General features: G+C 46.9%; 1 protein-coding gene across 2 annotated transcripts in view; it reads left to right on the top strand.

The window, feature by feature from the left end:
* The window catches only part of Thsd4 (thrombospondin type 1 domain containing 4), a 516,099-nt gene that overhangs the window by 436,256 nt on the left and 59,804 nt on the right, over positions 1-20,039 (top strand). For both annotated transcript variants that reach the window (XM_060375409.1, XM_021641541.2), the window contains one exon: positions 4,571-4,775. In XM_060375409.1, the coding sequence (XP_060231392.1) occupies positions 4,571-4,775 (205 nt within the window). The remainder of the gene's footprint in view (positions 1-4,570; positions 4,776-20,039) is intronic.

The raw sequence follows: 20,039 nt of genomic DNA, 5'->3' as shown, positions 1-20,039 counted from the left end.
TTCTCTGTGTCCACGGCGCTGGGAGTGAAGGTCTTGAATTCATGTTATCTGTAGTCGTCTCCCTAGAGTGGCCTCTCCTGCTCCGTGAAGTGGGTGGCATCTTGTTTAACTCCGTAGCAAACCTGTCTCTCCGATGGATGAGACGCCACGAGGACACCACAAAGATGTTCCAGCGGTTTGGTTTGGTTTGGTTTCTCATGCCTTGGGGAAGAGTCACACACTCTCTGTTTTGGTTTCTTTCTTGAGAAGTGAACTGCAGGCACTGAGACTCCAAGGCGAGTTCTGGAAAAGAGGAGGGATGCCGTTGGTAGCTCTCGGCGGCACGCCACCCTTCACTAGAGTCAGTCTTCGAGCTGTGTGGTCATCTGCCGGGAAGACTGCTTTGGCAAAGTCTAGATCCATCCGAAGGGCCTGAACTGGGCAGGAAAGCAGCTGGGGATCCAGCCAGCAGTGCTGAGTGTCTTCACACTGTCTATAACTCAAAAGGGCAAGCAGCATTTTAGCTGTGCCTCTGGCTGTTCAAAGGGGTGTGTGTGTGCAATTTCCCCCTGACAACCCTATTCTGAATGAACTGGAATAGGGGATTGACACGATGCAGATTGCATCTTCCATGTGTTCATTCTTGAAATCTTCTCCACTCCCTGTTTACAAGAGAGTATTTCTGTAAGAGGCCTTCCAGACTGCCTGGTCCCCTGCCCCACATAAAGCCCACTCCACGTGGCAGCCAACATTTTGTGTTCAAAACACACCTTGAGCATGGCCCTCCATTTCTCTGTACGTCTGGTATTTGTTGATCCCGTAAGTTAAAATTCTAATGCCTCACCCTGGAGCTCCTAGTTCTCTGGCCTGATTTCACCCCTCACTGCAACCCTGCCTTGTAGTCTTACCTTATAATTTAAATGTGAAATGTCTCCCACAGGCACATGTGTTTGGACACTAGGTCTCCAGCTGGTTGTGGCAGCTTGGGAGGCTTTTCAATCTTTGAAAGTTGGGACCTCGATGGGGAAGTGGGGAATAAGCTTTGAGGCTGCCACTTCCAGCCTGAGCTCTCTACTTCCTGGTTGGCACTGTGACCAAGCAGCAGCCGCATACTTCCCAACCATGAACTCTGCATGGCTTCCCCAGCACGGTGAACTCTCTCCTCTCAAACCTGAGCCAGAATAGAGCCTTCATCCTTTATGTAGCCTCCGCCAGATGATCTGCCTCCGCACTCTGTGCACATGGTTTGTTCATTTCTTCCTCTGTGCCTTTGTGTAACTGTTCCATCTACTCAAGATGAGTCCAGGGTTAGCCAGAATCTACCAAAGTTTGTGTCGGGGCGAAAGAAGACCATGAGCTATCTCTAGGGCTGATCAACTTTTCTGTCTTAGTTATGTTGCTGTGATAAAATACCACCAGCAAGACAACTTACAGAGAGAGCACTGAGTGCTCACGGTTCTGGAGGGCAAGAGCCCAGGATGGCAGAGCGAAAGCCTGGCACAGGGCACAGCTAACGCTCACCTGAAGGGACTCACTTCCTCCAGCAAGGCCATGTCTCCCAACCCCCTCCAAACAGCCACCAGCTAGAGACCAACTATTCAAATGCCTGAGCCCGATGGGGGACACCGCATTCAGACTACCCACCACTGAGACCATCCATCTTACCTGCCCATAATCATCAATTTAATTAAACTCTTGGCTTTGGTGGAATAGGATCCATTTTCTTTTCTTTTTTAGGTTTGTTTATTTTTAGTTTATGTGTATAAGCACTTACATATGTGTATGTATGTAAACCACATACATGTTCTGTCCGTGTAGGCCAGATCCCTTGGAGCTGAAGTTAAAGATAGTTATGAGCCTCTGTGCAGGTGATGGGAACCAAGCCCAGGGCCTCTTCAGGAGCAGTAGGTGCTCTTAAGCAGTGAGCGTCTGTCAGTCCCGGGGTGTCTATCTCATGGAACTCTGGCGGTGGCAGCGTTTCCTTGTTGCAAAGCAATGGTGAATGCAAGACAGTGAGGGTGTGGCTATCGTTTTCCTGATTCTTCTGATAAAATGCTCAGGGGGTGAAGGAAAGACATTTTTAAAAGGGAAGAAAGACATAGCAAACATGACATTTTGAAAGGCTAATTGGGTATGGACAAACATATTGAGGTGGTGTCCTGTTCTTGTCAGAAATAATGTTTTACAGAGCAGCAGTTTGTGGAGAGACCAATGATTACTGACAGACTAATGTGCATTCAGGAATATGGAAGCAATAAGGCAGAGTACAGTGCCTGCAGAAAGATGTCAGTCAAAACCAAAGAGCAAAGCTAAACACCTTCTGATCCGACCCTACCTACAGAATTCGACCTGTAGACCCATGTTATTTGGGGTCATCAAAAGTGACCTTGAAATGGCCTGCTGAGCACTCTGCCCCTGCAATGTGGTCTCATGTTTGATATTCAAGTCAAAGAATCAGAACAAGCTTCTGAGTCAGGGAACATATGTCCCAAGTTTTGAAATGCCATTCTGATTCCATCTTCTGTAACCTCACAACAATCCTATAATCCCAATATTTCATCATCCAAACTACATTCTGCTCACTCCCATCAGCCCATGGAAATGTGACAGAATTCTCAGCTCAGATGGTGAGTTGCAGTTTTGAAATCAGGAAATAGGATCATGAGCCCTATGGAGCCAGTGTGGGCAGTGGGAGAAAGAGTCCAATCAGGATCATCCCATTTTGTTCCAAAGTGTTATATTTAATGCAAAATAAAATTGTCTAAGAGGAACATGAATGGGTGGTAAGAAATAAGGCAGGGGAAAAAACTGAATAATGAGATTTTGGGAGGGATGAGATTCAAGTTAGCTAGGAGTTTCCACAAATGAGGTTGGCTGTTTGGTGAAGTCTGTTCTTAGGAGCTTGCTGGGCAGTCTGGTGATGGTGTAGGCATTGTGCTTAGGGAGGTGCCTCAGAGAGACAAGCAAACATGCATGGGCTTGGGTCTCCAGAACCACAGTTACCAGGGGAGGCTCGGAGCTCAAGCCCTTGTTTTCCACGAGACTGGGCCAAGGAAAAAGTACTTTGGGGGAGGGGGTTGCTGTGTCTTGTGGTGGTAGGGTCTGCCATGTGGAACAGACTCAGGTTTAAATGGGGTGTTTACTGTGATTCTAGGGAGATTTTAGAAATTCCCAGATTGAACATCCATGACCCTCCATAATCCCCGGTGGAGGGGCATTAAAATAACTTCTCTGTCCAAAATTATATAAATATTAAGCCCTGCCTCCTTCCTACTCATTTTCTCCTGATCAAATACTTCGGCCAAATGTACTATTGGTTTGTCTTGTTTGCTTTGTGGGCCTCCTGCCCAGCCCCTGGAGTATACAGTTCATGAGTAGCTGAAGGGAAGGCTCCAGCCTAGAGTGGTGTGGTGTACATATCTGTTGAATGAAGGCATGCATGAACTGAAGAAGTGCTGTGCGCATGTGTCTACTCACTTGTAAGTGGACACTAGACCTATAATAGAGGATAAACACACTAAAATCTGAACTCCCGAAGAAGCTAAGCAAGAAGGAGGATCCTGGGTAAGATGCTCAATCCTCACTCAGAAAGGCAAAGAGGATGGACATTAGAAGAGGGAGAAATAGGGAACAGGACAGGAGCCTACCACAGAGGGTAGAAAGACTCTACCCAACAGGATATCAAAGCAGATGCTGAGACTCATAGCCAAACTTTGGGCAGAGTGCAGGGAATCTTATGAAAAAAGGGGGAGATAGAAAGACCCAGAGAGGACAGGAGCTCCACAAGGAGAGCAACAGAACCAAAAAAATCTGAGCACAGGGGTCTTTTCTGAGACTGATACTCCAACCAAGGACCATGCATGGAGATAACCTAGAACCCCTGCTCAGATGTAGTCCATGGCATCTCTGTGTCCAAGTGGTTTCCCTAGTAAGGGGAACAGGGACTGTCTCTGACATGAACTCAGTGGCTGGCTCTTTAATCACCTCCCCCTGAGAGGTTAGCAGCCTTACCAGACCACAGAGGAAGACAAGCCAGTCCTGATGAGACCTGATAGGCTAGGGTCACAGGGAAGGGGAGGAGGACCTCCTCTATCAGTGGACTTGGAGAGGGGAATGGGAGAAGAGGGAGGGAGGATGGGATTGGGAGGAGATGAGGGAGGAGGCTACAGCTGGGATACAAAGTGAACAAACTGTAATCAATAAAAAATAAATAAAAATTTTAAAGGGTGTGTACGCGTACAACTACGTGTGCCTGTGGAGGTCAGAGGCTCTTTTCCTCTATTGCTCTCCATCTTAGTTTTGGGGTGTCTTGTAGACACTGACTGGCTAGACTAGGAGCCCCAGGAGTGGCCATTCTCTCTTCCAGTGTTGGAGTGTAGGCCTTTAGGACCACACCTGGACTTTTACATGGATGCTGGCTTCCAAGCTCAAAACCCCATGTTTGTACAGCAAACACTTTGGCACAGAGAGCCATTTCCTGAGCCTCGGGAGTAGGTCAGCAGGAAGGGCAGGCTGAGCCCTCCCCCCCAAAGACCTGCTTCCTTCCAGAGGTCCTGACCTGTGCTACAGAAGCTTTTCTGTCTTTTTGCAGAGCATTGGCTGTGACGACTTCCTGGGATCCGACAAAGTTGTGGACAAGTGTGGGGTGTGTGGCGGTGACAACTCGGGCTGCCAGGTGGTGTCCGGAGTGTTCAAGCACGCGTTCACCAGCCTGGGCTACCACCGCGTGGTAGAGATTCCCCAGGGAGCCACAAAAATTAACATCACAGAGATGCACAAGAGCAACAACTATTTAGGTGAGTTCGTTTATCTTTCACACACACACACACACACACACACACGAGACTGTTTTTGAAGCTGATGAATTCTTTCCAGGACGATGAGGTGAACACAGCGGTGGCCAATCGTCCCAGGACATTACAGAACATGCCGTTGGGGTCTTCCTGACCAGCCCTTTGGGCTGGAGTTGGCGTGGGGGATTCTTCTAAGAACTAAGTGGTTAATGTCTATCCACTTAAACCAGGCTTTCCTCTTCTCAAGAAAGATGTGGTCATGAAATGGGCAACCGACTCTTCTGAGCTGGGAGGGGCTTTTTGTCAAGCAGGGAGGGCTGCTAGGCTTTGTTCTCTCAGGGGGTGGAATGGGCAGCTGATGATTCCTCCCAGACTTTTACTCCCAGGAGGTCCAAAGCGGAAGCAACCCTTGCTGTCTCCCTGCTTCATAGACGGGGCAGCAGGCCCGTGCCTGTCTCAGAAGTGCTGCCCAGCCCTCGGCAGTGGTCTCAGCCAGTACTGTCTGCATTTAACCCATGACCCTGCAGGCGAGAGCCTTGCTGGTGCTTTATTCTGGACATCTGGGTTATTTGCTTTCCTTCCGTTATACAGCAGTCACAAAAACAAGCATTTACCAATTTCTAATTCAAATAAGCATGTGCAAATCAGTTAAGCAGATATATAGGAGACTTTTTTTTTTTTTTTTTTTTTTTTTTGAGACAGGGTCTTGTTCTGTAGCCCAAGCTGGCCTGGAAACCATAATATAAATCCAGACTGACCTTCCTCCTACATGCTGGGATTATAGTCGTAAGCCACCAAGCCTGGCCTGGGGTATCATTTCTTTAAGGCATTTAATGGACAACAATAAACATTTTGTTTTTAATTACTTATTGAACAGGAACTTGTCTAGAACAAATTACGTGTCAAGCAATATTTACAGCTTTTCCTGTGCACAGTCCTGGAACACTGTAAATAGCCTAGAGCCTACAAGCTATTCCCAGGTTTGTTCTACAGATAAAAGAGACATGTGGAGATTATAGACATTGCCGAGGTCACACGGCAAGGAAGAGGCAGAGCTGGGAAGCGAGCCAAGGGTGTGTCGCTCCAGGCACGGAATTCTGGCGAGATGTAACACCAGAAACTTCCTCTGTTGCACCGCTGCTCATGTGGCAGCGTCACCAGAGATTTTGAAATACCATCCATTTTGTAGTGGATATGTGTATGTATATGTACATATATGTACATGGTTACACATACATGTGAAGGCCAGAGGCTAACCTCAGGTGTCCTTCCTCAGGTGCCAGCCTGCTTGCTTCTGAAGCTTGAGTAAGCTAGACTGATTGGCCAGTAAGCCTTGGGGATGGGCCTGTCCCTCTGTCCTTAGCCCTACAGCTACAGCAGAGCATTGCGGCTACTTTTCTTTGCACACTCTAAGAACCTCGGGTCTATAGTTTGCCCAGCAGGCACTTTACGACTGAGCCATCTCTCCAGCTATCACTTCACAGTTGTCCCTGCCCTGCCCACTCTGATGCAGCCCAAATCAACTTGGCTTGGTTTGAATCTCTAGAAGACAAAGGGTGACAGATGGGTCTCTGAGAAAGACCCAATTAAAGCAGAAAACGGCTACATCTTCTCTGGTAAATCCAGGAGCCACCAAAGTGGCAGAGAGCCTGGTTTCCCCATGAGCAGTTTGTGTTATTTTAAATCTCAAATAATGATCTCTGTGTGTTTCCGCCTTTTCCTGATGCTTTTACAAGATCACATCTCCACACACATCCTGCTGCCTACAATGGAAAATGTTCCTTGGGGATTGTTTGAAGCGTGATTGTGTTTAAACATGCTGGCAAACAATGCCAGTTTTTATTAGCTTTATGTTGTTTTCAGCAAGCATTCCCTGGCTATCAGTGGCCCCATTTGGTAATCAGTTTCAGACCCCTTCAACAAACGATGGATAATGTGAGTGAACATCCACATGGCGTCTGGACAGAAGCGTGTGGAGCCTGCCTCTTCCCATCTAAAATATGGGGTCTTGTCAGAACACCCAACAGATATTTCAGGGAAGGCCTCTGGCACTTACTTATGGGTGGCTCACAGTGCCTCCTCCCTTCCTTTTGTCTCAGAGTTTGTCAAGGTATAAAACTTAACATGGAGCACAGCTGGGAGATGGCTCAGGATAAAATACTTGGTGTCCAAGAATGGGGACAAGAGTTCATATCCCTGAAACCCATGCCAAGAGGCGTGTTGTCCCAGCTCTGTAATCCAACCTGAATCCCAGGACTCAGTCAGGACCAGAGACCCAAGCCCTGTGGCAAGCTAACTAGACTGGCCACTCCACGTTCCAAGTTCAACAAGAGGCCCTGCCTCAGTAAATAAAAGAGAGATGCCCAATGTCAGACTCTGCCGTCTATATGCACACAGCCCCATGCATGTAAACATGCACACGCACACACACACACACACACACACACACACATATATACATATACATGTACACACAGAGACACACACACACACATAGAATAAAAATCTCCACTTCCCATAAGAAAGGTGAAGAGAAAGCAGATGGAGAAGTAGCAAGAGTCAATGGGAGAGGACTCAGGAAGTCGTTTGACTCCCTATGCCCAGAATCCAGCTGGTCCATGAGAAAGGCACCATTCATGACAGGTCACATGATGTGTGTCAGCATGGAGAGGGCAGCAGAGGCAAGCTTCGAGGAAGGCGTCTCCAGGAATGAGGAACACAAGCTTCCAACCATAGCGTTTAAGTCACCTGGAGCAGTCTAGATTTTCTTTCTCTTTTTAAAAATCAGGATACAATTCACATACCATAAGCCTCACCCTTAACAGTACAGTGGGTGGGGTGGTCTTTTATGTTTTTTTAATCCCAGGCCTTTATCTAACCTCAGCTGTTCAGCTCCTGCTCCATGGAGTCCATGAGAGTTTGCATGAGGTTGCCTGAGGTTCACACACAACCTCAGCATGTAGGCACAGCTATGGTTTCTAAACTGCAAGGCCATGTTTCCATTAGCCATTGTCAGACAGTGAAACACTTTTCGAAGAGTCACCTACTGCACTTGCCTCAAGATTTGGTGGGCCAGTGAGAGAGCTCACCAGATAAAAGTTCTTGCCTGATGACCTGAGTTGGACCCCCAAGACCCACATGGTGGAAAGAGAACCAACTCTCTCAAGTTGTCCTCCGACCTCCACACATGCACTGTGGCACTTGTTTTGCCCGTGTGTGTATCTGTCATGACTTGCATGCCTGGTGATGTCTGGTGACCCAGGAGGCCAGAAGAGGGCACTGAATCTCCTCAACAGTTGTGAGACCATGTGGATTCTGTGAATCCAATCCAGGTCCTCTGGGAAAGCAGCCAGTGCTCTTCACCCGAGTCATCTCTTCAGCCCATAATCATTTCCTAATTTTATTTTTTTTTTCAAAAAGGATTTTAGAGGTACTCATTAACAGTACAATTTTAAAATTAGAGTTTGAAAATTGAGCAACAAAAATTTTTGAGACATTTCATCATAGCACCCAGATCGATCTCAGACTTGAAATCCTTCTGCTTCAGCCAACAGGTGCTGGGTTTAAAAGCCTGTAACATCATTTCCAACTCTGAAAATTAAAATTTTAAAACAAAAGCTAAATAGAAGGGGAAGACATGTATGCCAACAGGCCATAGCTGATACATTAGCCATAGTGCATTAAGCTGAACCTGGGCTTTTCCAACAAGACCAGCCTGCTGGCCCCTGCCTTTCCGTAGCTCATGGGAGCGCTGGCTCCGTGGAGCTGGGGGTTCGGGCCACCTCCAGTGAGCAACACTGACAAAACTGGGGCGTTTAACAATGCACACACACGTGAGAAAGGACACGCGCTCTTCTCATTTCAAATCGTAAAACCGAGGACACTCCAGAGTGGGCTTCAATTTTTTAAAAGTTGTACAGTAGCAATTGTTTAAGTCCTTCAAAGCTTAGCCTATTAGTCAGCTCTCGGACCTAATTGGAAAGATCTAGTTAGAACTGCCGCCTGTTGTTACGCTTCATAAGTCTCCTTTCGTGTGTGGCTTATCCCCAGACTTGCTTTCTGAAGGAAAATCATTGGATCCAATGTTATTGAAAGGACTGGCAGCTTGTATTACTTACTTCTCCCTTAATTAGATGTTGTAAAGTCATCTTAGCTGAAATATCAAAGTTTGGCCCAGTGGAATCAACTCTGTTTAGTAATGCCGTTATGCAGCAGTTCCGGTAGCAGACGCAAAGGCGCACAGGCAGAATCCGACCGTTCCGGACCGTTCCGGCCTGCCAACAGGACACCATCAATGGCTGCAGACTTGGCAGGCGTTTTTGAAGATCTGGCGGATTTCAAAACAGACTGGCAATGCAGTTCCCTTGAAACATGTTCTCAGGAAAGTTTAAAATCACAATAACTGGCCCTGGAGAGTCATCTCAGCAGTCAAAAGCACTGGCTGCTCTTGCAGAGGGTTGGGTCCGGTTCCCAGTGCCCACATGGTAGCTCACAGCTGTCCATCATTCCAATAGCAGGAGATCCATCGCCCTCTGCTGGCCGCTGTGGGTCTAGCTGTGTGCTCAGTACACTTTTATAAATGTAGGCAAACACTCATACATATAGAATAAAAATGAATAAAATGTTTAAATAATGGTCAACGCCTCACTCTCAGGAACCATCGTGGAGAATCTGTAATTTGCAGAGCTCATTAGCCGCACAACTTTTTACAGGAAGGCCTAGAATGTCGAAGAGAATGTGACATCCTGGACTGGAGAGATGGCTCAGCAGCTAAGAGCACTTTCTGCTCCTTTAGAGAACTGGAGTTCTGTGCCCACCTCACGGCTAGCCCTGCTCCCAGCTCCCTGGGACCTGTCCCTGCACTCACGTGTATGCCCTCATGCATATACATAATTTAAAATAGTTTAAAAACTCAATCTATTTTTAAAAAGGCACGTGATGTCTTATGCGTAAATGACAGTTAATCCAGAAGATGTTTTTAGTTGACATTAGAAAAATGTTGAGCCATACAGGCAATGGAAAGCAAAAAAGATGAGATTCTCTCGTGCCAGTCTGACATTGGATCCATTGCCTTTAAGCAGACTTCATGCACAGGCATAGCCTCAGTGCCAATACTGTATGCTTTCATTTGCATTTTCCAACCACTAGACTTTTTAAATTATTTTTCATATTCTTATGAGTTTGCCCATTTAAAAATTATTGAATTTTAATTTTGCTAGTTTTAAAATTGAGATTCTCTTGCTGTTTTTTCACAGTCAACAGTAATATATAAATTTTCTTTCATAGAGTAAATTTCCTGGTCAGTTCTGGGTTGATTTCTCTGCGTGCTGTATCTGAAGTCGCTGATGTCTTCAGTGATAGGGTCTTAGGTATGGCGGGCCACCGAGGGCAACGGCGCTGTCCTTTGCTTTGGGTGCCCCTGGGGCCTGCCTAACGGTAACCTGTGGGGAGGCGGCCCGTGTCTGGCAGTGGGATTTGCTAGTGACCTGCATCTTAGAGCAGCATCATTTACCAGACAGGGCACTTCACTTCAAACTGTCAAATTAATTAGTTAATTTTAGGCAATTTCCACATAAGGCTTTTTCCTGTAGCCTTAATTTTCACTAGCCCACCCCCTGCCCTCTCCGCTTCCCAATCCCGTTATCCTTTCTTAAACTTTTACTCTTTCTCCAGTATCTTTCTTTCTCCCTCCTTTGGTTCATTACTGTGCATTTAATCCCAGCACACAGAGTGAGTTCCAGGACAGCCAGAGCTACACAGAGAAACCTTGTCTTAAAAAACAAAACAAAAAAAAAATTAACTCTAGATTTTTTCAAAGTAGAACTTCCAAGTTATATGTTTTAACTTCCTTAAAATATATAATTGATTTGAATATGTACATATTTTATGTGTGTTTTTCGTAAGTATTATGTATGATTACTGTCATTGTGTAATGAGTTTTGTTCTTGTAGGTCACCTTTCTTCCCCTTCCTGTTTCTTCACTGGATCAGTTGTTCTTGCCTTAAATATTATTGTGTATTTTTTATTTACTTGTTTTTCTAAATGTATGTTAAAGTCAGCTTTTCAAAATCCATAAAACCCACTGGGATCTTAACTGGGATTGCAGTAAATGTGTAGTAGTTAATTTGAGGTAGAAAGAGGGTGTTTACAGGATGCTGAGTCTTCTCAGTCAGGAGCGTCACAGTGTATCCTGGGTTGGGGCCTTCACTAGGTTTCGCCGTGTTAACCCTGTCAGCTCTATTGGGTATACCTGTAAGTATCTTACAGCTTTTGTTGATTCAGTGTGTAACACTTTCTTCCCCCGTCGCTGACAGTGTGTGTGACATCTGTTTGTCTCAGACATCGGTTTTAGCTGTACATTTTGCTAGATTCTTTTATTTTTTTGGAAATTTTATTTTTATGTGTATGGGTATTTTCCCTGATGTATGTGTGTATGTGTGTGTGTGTGTGTGTGTGTGTGTGTGTGTGTATGCATGTATGCATACCATGTGGGTTCTGGGAATTGAAAAAAAAAAAAGATAATAAGGAGCCAGAGAAATGGCTCAGTGGTTAAGAACCTTGCTGCTCCTCCAGAGGAACCGAGCTCTGTTCCCAGCACCTGCCTGGTGGCTTCCAACCACCTGTAGCTGCAGTTCAGGAATCCAGCCCCTCCTTCTGGCCTCCATGGCCTGCAAACACACAGTGCACAGAGGACAAACGTATGTGCAGGTAAAGTACCCACACACATAAAATTCATTTTTGATGACGACTTTGCAGTGGCTCACAGTAATTCACAGCCAGCCCAAGCCCCCTTCTCCTAGGTTACCTCAGTGTTTCACTGAGCTGCTCGGCAGGGTCTCTGCTGCTGTCTCTCAGCCACTGAAAAGCCCAGCCACAGAACCCTCAACTTACAACTCTCTTCAGAGCCTGCCCTCCTGGTGCTTGGAGTCCTTTCTATCTTATTTCCTGTCTTCTTATGTGGCAGAAGAAGAAAAGGCAAGACAAAGAAAGTTCAATTTTTCTTCAGCTTTTCAGAGGACTTTGATCTTCTCCGCCACCCCGGCACTTGCCGCGCTCTATGGCTGTTTCTCTGAGGCCGTGCACTCCTGATGACAGCCAGCCTTAGACATTTCTTCTCTCAGTCCACACCCTGGCCTGGGGAGCAGGGCTGGAAAGCGGATCTTCAGAAACAGAGGTGGTGCTGGCTCCCAGGGCTGGGGGAGGGCACGCCAGACCTCTGAGGGTCTCTGTCCAGAATACCTAGTCCACCATCTCAGCCCTCGCTTGTGATACGGAGGTCCTATTACTCGCTGGACTCTTGGAGTCCTACCTCCACCAGCTTCATGTAATCCTCGCAGTACTCATGTCAGCTGGTATTCTATTTCCTCTCTTTTGCTGCCACAAAACGCTCTGACCAAGGTTTATGGGGAGGAAGGGATTATTTTAGTTTACAGATTACAGTTTATATTGAGGGAAGTCAGGTATGAACTTGAGTAAGAACTTAAAGGAGAAACCATGAAAGAGCACTGCTTGTGGCCTTGGCGACAGGCCAGCCACAGGCCCTTGCTTGGCTAGCTTTCTTATACAGACCAGGACCACCTGCTCAGGGGATGGTGCCACCCACAGTGGGCTGCCGTCCCATATCAATTACAGTCAAGACACGCACGCCTACGGGCTCATCTCATCTGGACATTCCTCTTTCTGGAGCCTTGGGCTGGCCCATTACTGTAGGCTGATTGGCCAGGATGCCCTAGGGGCCCTCCTGTCTCCTCATCCCCCGTGCCGTGGATTACAAACACAGCCCGGAAAGCCTCACTTTTTTTACATGACTGCTGGGACCAAACTTCAATCCTCATACTTACACAGGAGCCAGTGTGCTGCCTGCTTTCCGCCCCAGCCCCAGAAACTGTGCCCTTAGTGTGCTGTGACAACCACCAACACTCTCCGGCATCAGAGCCAGACACTGAGATGGACTTGGTGGCCCTCCTAGTTACCTGAGACCATTTATGACAATCCCAGGAGATGGTCAAACCACAAGCACCTCATGGTGAAACCCTGACTCTTGGCTGGATGTTTCTCGTCCATCTGGCAGACAAGCAAAGTGATCATGAAGATTTTGGTTTTGCTTTTCTTAATATGGACTCAGTTCTTTCCTCCTTTTCAGCACAAGATTGGATGAGGGCTGTACAAACCCAATCTTTGCAAAACAAATTCCCCATGACAAAGAGACCATGACTATCTGCTGTGTCTTTTGTTTTAGTGCTCCTGGACCTAATTTTGCATTGCATACTTCCACCTGGAGGCTGCCAGTGCTCTTCCCTTTGATTTAGGAGTGACCCAGGGTCCTTGCATCTGTTTGCAGCAGCTTGCTTTTTGCTTTCACAGCTCCTCTGCCTTGACAAGCTTTTGGACATGCTCTGCCCCTATCCTCAGGCTCATTTCCTTTCACATTTTCTGCTGTAGAATTGACACCTCTACCCTTGAAACAGCTTCTTTGTTATGTATTTGTCTTATGGGGAAGAGTTTAACTGTGGCTTGCTTTTACTTTTAATTATATTTTTTGCCTCAGGAAATAGGCAAAATGTCAATTTCTGCTTTTCAATACCTACTGGGGGTGTTCTCCTTGAATCAAGAAAACACCCCTGAGCCCGCCTGAACTTGGGTTTTCTGTTTGGTTGATTGGTTTTGGTTTTGATTTTTGAGACAGGCTCTCTCTCTTCAGCCCTTGCTTGCCTGGGATTCAGACTAGGTTGGTTTGGAACTCACAGAGATCCACCTGCCTATGCCTCCTAAATGCTGGGAGTAAAGATAAGCACCACTACAGCCAGCCCATTCTTGGGTTTCTTATAGAAGTAATTTGACATCTTCATCCTTGTAAGAAGAACATCATTCCTCCCCACTCGCACCCCCTGCCCCCGATCCCCATTCCCCTAGGCAGCTCCTTTCAGGACTGCCAGTCACACTCTAGGACCCTCCTACCTGGATATAGGAGGGCAGACCGGGATTGCTCTTTGAATCAGTACGGGCTAGACAACATTAAGTCTAAAGTCCATCCATGACTGGCTTGCTATCATGCCTTAGTCTTCCCTCTTTGAATCACACTCCGCCTTTCCATGTTAGATCACTGAGGCAGCAGAGATGTAAGCAGCATGCAGTGCACCTCATGAAGAGAAATGACAACCAAGAACAGCAGCTCTGCAGTTGTCTGACCTCCAGCTGCTTCCTGTCCAAGATCTCTGCTCTCACTTGGCCCTTCCTTGCCTTCTTTGAATGTCAGAGCTTCAAAAACAGCAACTCTACCCTTAGATTTCACCACTCTTTCCTCAGCACTCACCTTTCTCCCAGAGGTCAGGATATTTCACCCTTCCTCCTTAAACAGAACACTTGTGGATTCTGCTCTCTTAGATCTTTACATCTCTGAAGTGGGCTAAGATGATTATTTTCTTTCTTTTTAAAAAGATTTTATTCTAGACGGGTGTGGTGGTGCACCTCTGTAATCCCAAAACTCAGGATGGCAGAGGCAGGTGGATCTCTTCAAGTTCAAGGCCAGCCTGGGCTACAAAGTGAGTCCAGGACAGCCAAGGCTACACAGAGACACTTTGTCTCCAAATCCCTACAGAAGGTCTGTATGTGAGTGCAGTGCCTGAGGAGGCCAGAAGAGGGCAGAAGATCCCCTAGAGCTAGATTAGAAGTGGTTGTCAACCCCACAACATGGGTGCTGAGAACAAACCCAGATCCCCTGCAAGGACAGTATGCATTCTTAACTCCTGAGCACCCTTCCTGCCTCAACAATTTTCTTTCTAACTGTAGTCTGTCTGTATTAGCTCTCCCCCATTTTCTTAGCATCAGCACCTCTTCTAATACCGTCACAGAGCCCAGTCCATCAGCTTACCTTACGACCTGAGGCACTCCTGTGTTTGGTAGGCTTGGGGAACAAAACGGGCCTGCTTGTCCAGACTCTGTCTCCCTTATTATCCAGTATTCAGGTCATCTGATTGAGAAACTGCTTTCCTTGAAGGAAAACACTGCTGTTTATCTGATTTGATACCTGAGCAAAACAAACATTAATCTAAAAACATTCCCAATGGTTAGATATGAGCACTTGCCAAATACAGCACAGAGAGTAAGGCAATACTGGGCCCCTGCCTTGCTTACAGTCTGTGTGGGATGAGTTCAGGGTAGTGTTTAATGAGTTTAATGAGTTCAGGGTAGTTTCTCCACCCTTGTGTTCAACAAGGCCATCTGAGTGGCACCATAAGTGCTTACTAGGCTGTTAGAAAGAGCTGGCATCCTTTTGGTTTGGTTTGGTTTGGTTTGGTTTGGTTTGGTTTGGTTTGGTTTGGTCTGGTTTGGTTTGGCTTGGTTTGGTTTGGTTTGGTTTGGCTTGGTTTGGCCTGGTTTGGTTTGGCTTGGTTTGGCCTGGTTTGGTTTGGCTTGGTTTGGCTTGGCTTGGTTTGGTTTGGTTTGGCTTGGTTTGGCCTGGTTTGGTTTGGCTTGGTTTGGTCTGGTTTGGTCTGGTTTTGGAATGCCATAGAGTGGATATCTGAATATTTTCAAGCCAGTGAGTCTGCTCTAGCCACTCTCCTGCATAGAAAGCAGCCATACTGCCCTAACTTCTCTGAATTTGGAAGTTGAGCAGCACTGAACCTGGTTAGTGCTTGGACGGGAGATAAGAACGGACAGACATTGCTGTGCCCTGGAAAAACAAGATTGCTGTACTTTGTCTCCATGCTGTGGCTTTCCGGTTCTTCTTAGGATTGGGCTTTTCTGGAAGTAGGGGAAACAGCATCTCTGCGTGAAGCATTAGCGTGGGCAGTACAGAGGAGGCATATGAATGAGCGTGCTGAAGGCACGGTTCTTGCCAACGAGCCTAACACTAACCTGTGAGGATACAAGTGTAGGGAACACCCAGGCTCCAGGCTCCAGCAGACCTTCATCCCGAATTACATCCTGCGGGTCAAATCTTCACTCAGTGTCCAGCCACCGAAGATGGTTACCGCAGCTGGATATGGCAGGGTCATGCCCAACCTCTGAAGCTAATGTTTCTGTGACTGAAGAGAAGGACAGGCGACGGTGATTACTGCAGAAAAACCAGGTCCATAGCAGGAGTCTGAGGAAGGAGACATGACTGGCAAGCAGAGATACAGATGTATGCATGGGCTCAGTGAGTCCGAGTGATACATTTTCCTTTCAATAAGTAGTTTTTGAGCTTGAGTGAATGTAGGTTAGGTATCTTACTAAAGAAAAAAGTAGCACAGCCTCACACCAAGCGACTTCTGTGGGGTAGCAGCAGGCTGGGCGGCACTTATCATCTTGAGAAGGGCAGAAGGAGCTGGGGCATTTCAGGCGTGGATGGTGCTCTAGGAGAGGTCTGATTTATATGTGGGAAAGGCTGGGTCCTTTCCTCGTCCCTGAGGCAGCACAGTAGAGCCTCGCCCCAGTGCTCTTTACTTGGTGGTGTGCTGCCAAAGTCGATGGGCACTGAGACCTTCGCCCTGGGAAAGGCGGGATCCTAGCAGCAGGCAGCACGGCCCCGCCCTATCCTGTATGCGTGCTTTAGGTTGAATTTCTCTGTTTAACAAGGCTGAAATGAATCATATGTTGGCTGTTTCTAGAACTGCTCCAAGAATTCCAGAGCAATGCAATGTTAACTGTGAGGGCACCTTTCTATTAGTAGGATGGAAATTTGGTCATAAAAAAAAAAGGAAGCTGATCTAATCAATTGGCTTACGTAGGTTCTAGGGATCAGAACACCAGCCCTTGTGTTTGCCTAGCAAGCACTTTAACCATCAATCCACCCTCTCAGCCAATGATGGTGGGTGTCTGTGTGTGTCATGTCGGAGTCATGTTTGTGTATGTGTAGGGGCCCAGAGGTCTATAGTAGGTGTTTTCGCTCTGACATAGCATCTTTCCTGGAACCTGAAGTGACTGGTCATCTACACTAACTGGCCATCAGGTCACCGTTACAGGCACTCACAGCGGTGTTCAGGACTGAATCAGGCCCTCAAGTTTACACAGCAAGCACGTGACTGACTGAGCTGTCTCTTCAGCTCTTCTAGAACATTTTGTTAAGAAATTACTTAAGGACACCGTGTCTGAGGAGCAGGACCGCAGTGTCAGCACAGTGACCAGAAGACTGAACTCTGGGCCCTAAAGCACAGTGACTGTGATTCCAGGAATCCCATGGTGTGCGAATCATGGGACTAACCTCAGGTCACCCAGTCAGTCCCTGGAAACGATCCCCGAGACCAGCGGGCACACAGCTGCTATCCCAGTGCAGGGCCCTTAGCCTCCAGCCTGGAGTGGGGCACACGGCTGCCATCCCAGCGCCGTGCCCTCAGCTGCCAGCCCAGCATGGAGCCCTCAGCCTCCAGCCCAGAGCTGTGTGCACAGCTGCCAGCCCAGAGACCTGCTGTGTGCTGGACTCACTGTCCCAGAGAGAACTGTGGGCCCCAGGGCACCGGAGACTAAGTTCTCCTGTCAGGAGAAAACCCCACATCTAGGGAATCAGCAGGTCTGAGCTCAGAGCTTCCGGCCGATCGCTTCCCCATCCCCACCCCCGACCCCCACGCAAAAGGTCTTGGGAAAAGTTCCCAGGTTCCTGCAGGCGCTCAGTTGTCAGCTTGGAGCCACCACTCGTCTGCATGCTCTCCGCTCTACCCCAGAGAGACCTGTGGACCCCAAACACCACAGACAGGGTCTCCCTGTTGGGAGGAAACCCCATGGTGGTGGAGGGTAAACATCTGGCTCAACCTCAGGACACCCAACTCTGGAAAAGTTTCTGGGTCCCCGCAGGCTGCAAGCTCTAACCTCCTGCTGCACGCACTGATTACTGCGTGGGTACTGGGGCACAGAGCTCCAACCTCAGACCTGCAGAAGCCTGGGATCCCTGAGATCAGCCCCCAGATACTGCTCCAAGGGCAACCAGTTATCCCTAACTAAACTGACCAAACCGCGGGGCTGCCAGGTTCTTCAAGAGGCCTGTGCCTGGAAAACAGTGTGAGAACAGCAGCAGCTCACTAAATTCAGAGCAAGAAACCCAGCATGAGGGCACCTGTCTCCAGGACTTCTACAGGTGAGAGGAGAGCCCCCACCTGACTAACAAAGACCACAGTTACCACTCAGGTCTATATGCCTGAGGTGAGCTGTGGCAATTCCTGAGAAACACCAGCCAGAGAGTGACCATAACCAAAAAACAGAGGAAGCCTCCTTCAGGAAAAACCATCTTTTTGCCAAAGGGATTCTCCCCAGCCCAGGATTGCAGGAAGCATCAGAAACTAACCAACACCTAAAATAACCCAATGGGTAGCCAGCATAGAAGCTCAATCAACGAAAAGCAGATCAATATGGCATCTCCAGAACCCAGTTATCCAGGGGCAAGCAGCCCAGGACACCCCAGCATAATTGAAATGCAAGAAGATGACCTTACAGCTATGCTTATGAAGAGGATGGTAGAGGAAACAAATAAAATGTGTAAAGAATTAGAGGAAGATAAAGTCAGATTATGGCTATCCATAAAGAAATGGAGATAAAGACAAACAGATTTATGGCCATCTGTAAAGAAATATGGGAAGATTCAACTAAACAGTTTGTGACCTTTAAAGAGGAAATAGTTAAATCATTGAAATAAATAAGAGAAACAGAGGAATATTCAAACAAACAGCTGAAGGAATTGAAGGAAAATACAGTCAAACAGGTAAAGGAAATCAACAAAACGGCTCAAGATCTGTAGATAGAATTGGAAAAATTAAAGAAAACACAAGCAGAGAAAATCATGGAGAGGAAGAACTTTGGGAAGAAGACAGGAACTACAGAGGTAAGCAAAACCAACAGACTACAAGAGATGGAAGAATGTCAGGTATGGAAGATACAATGGAAAAAAATCAATGTATCATCAAAGAAAATGTTAAGTCCAAAAAATTCCTGACACAGACCATCCATGAAATCCAAGACAATATCAAAAGACAAAAACCTAAGAATAATAGGAATAGAGGAAAAAGAAGATTCCCATCTCCAAGGACCAGAAAATATGTTCAACAAAATCATAGAAGAAAATGTCCCCAACTTAAAGAAGAGGCCTATAAGTATACAAGAAGCCTACAGAACACCTAATAAATTAGACCAGAAAAGAAAATCCCCCCCTCCACATAATAATCAAAACTGTAAGTATGCAGAACAAAGAAAAAATACTAAAAGCTGCAAGGGAAAAAGGCCATATAACATATAATGGCAAACCCATCAGAACAAGACTCATAACCAAACCTTGGGCAGAGTGTAGGGAATCATATGAAAGAAGGGGGAGTTAGAAAGACCTGGAGAGGGCAGGAGCTCCACAAGGACCAAATATATCTGGGCCCAGGGGTCTTGTCTGAGACTGATTCTCCAACTAAGGACCATGTGTGGATATAACCTAGAACTCCTGATCAGATGTAGCCCATGGCAGCTCAGTACCCAATTGGGTACCCTAGTAAGGGGAACAGGGACTGTCTCTGACATGAACTCAGTGGCTGGCTCTTTGACCCCTCCCTGCAACCCCTGAGGGAGGAGCAGCCTTTCCAGACCGTAGAGGAGGATATTGTAGCCAGTCCTGATGAGACCTGATAAGTCAGAGTCAGATGGAAGAGGAGGAGGACCTCCCTATCATTGGACTTGGAGAGGGGCAGGGAAGAGATGAGGGAGGAGCCTCCATCTGGAACAGAAAGTAAATAAACTGTAATTAATATTTAAAAATAATTTAATTTAAAAAAGAATAATTATAATAACTAATAAAAAATGACTTAAGGGTACTGGAGCCATGGCTCAATAGTTAGGTGTACTGGCTGCTCTTCCAGAGGACCAAGGTTCAATTCCCAGCACTCCATGGCAGCTCATCACTGTCTGTAACTCCAGTCCAGGGGATCTGAAATATATACTGTCCTCTTTGGGCACTGCACACACAGTACCCCAGATGCATGTAGGCAGCTCTCATACCCATAAAATAAAAATCAATACATTTACAAAAACAACAAATTATTTGGAGAACTTTAGAATGCCTGTAGCTTTTCAGTGTCTCGTATTTTCTCAGTCATCTCCTATGCACTTGGATTTTGAGATGGAATCTTACTGTGTAAGGGGGAGGGAGATGCACCCCCCCCCCCGCTTCCCATATGTTAAATGAGTGATGTCGCCAGTCAGCTTCTGCCACCGTGCTTCCTCCATGCCGTATCTTCTCTGTGACGGACTCCATCCCTCTGGAAATACGGCCAACGTACACCCTTCCATAAGTTGCTTTGGACATGACATTTCATC

Source organism: Meriones unguiculatus, chromosome 1, assembly GCF_030254825.1.
Source record: "Meriones unguiculatus strain TT.TT164.6M chromosome 1, Bangor_MerUng_6.1, whole genome shotgun sequence".
Taxonomy (NCBI): Eukaryota; Metazoa; Chordata; class Mammalia; order Rodentia; family Muridae; genus Meriones; species Meriones unguiculatus.
This window is presented reverse-complemented; position numbering and strand designations above follow the sequence as displayed.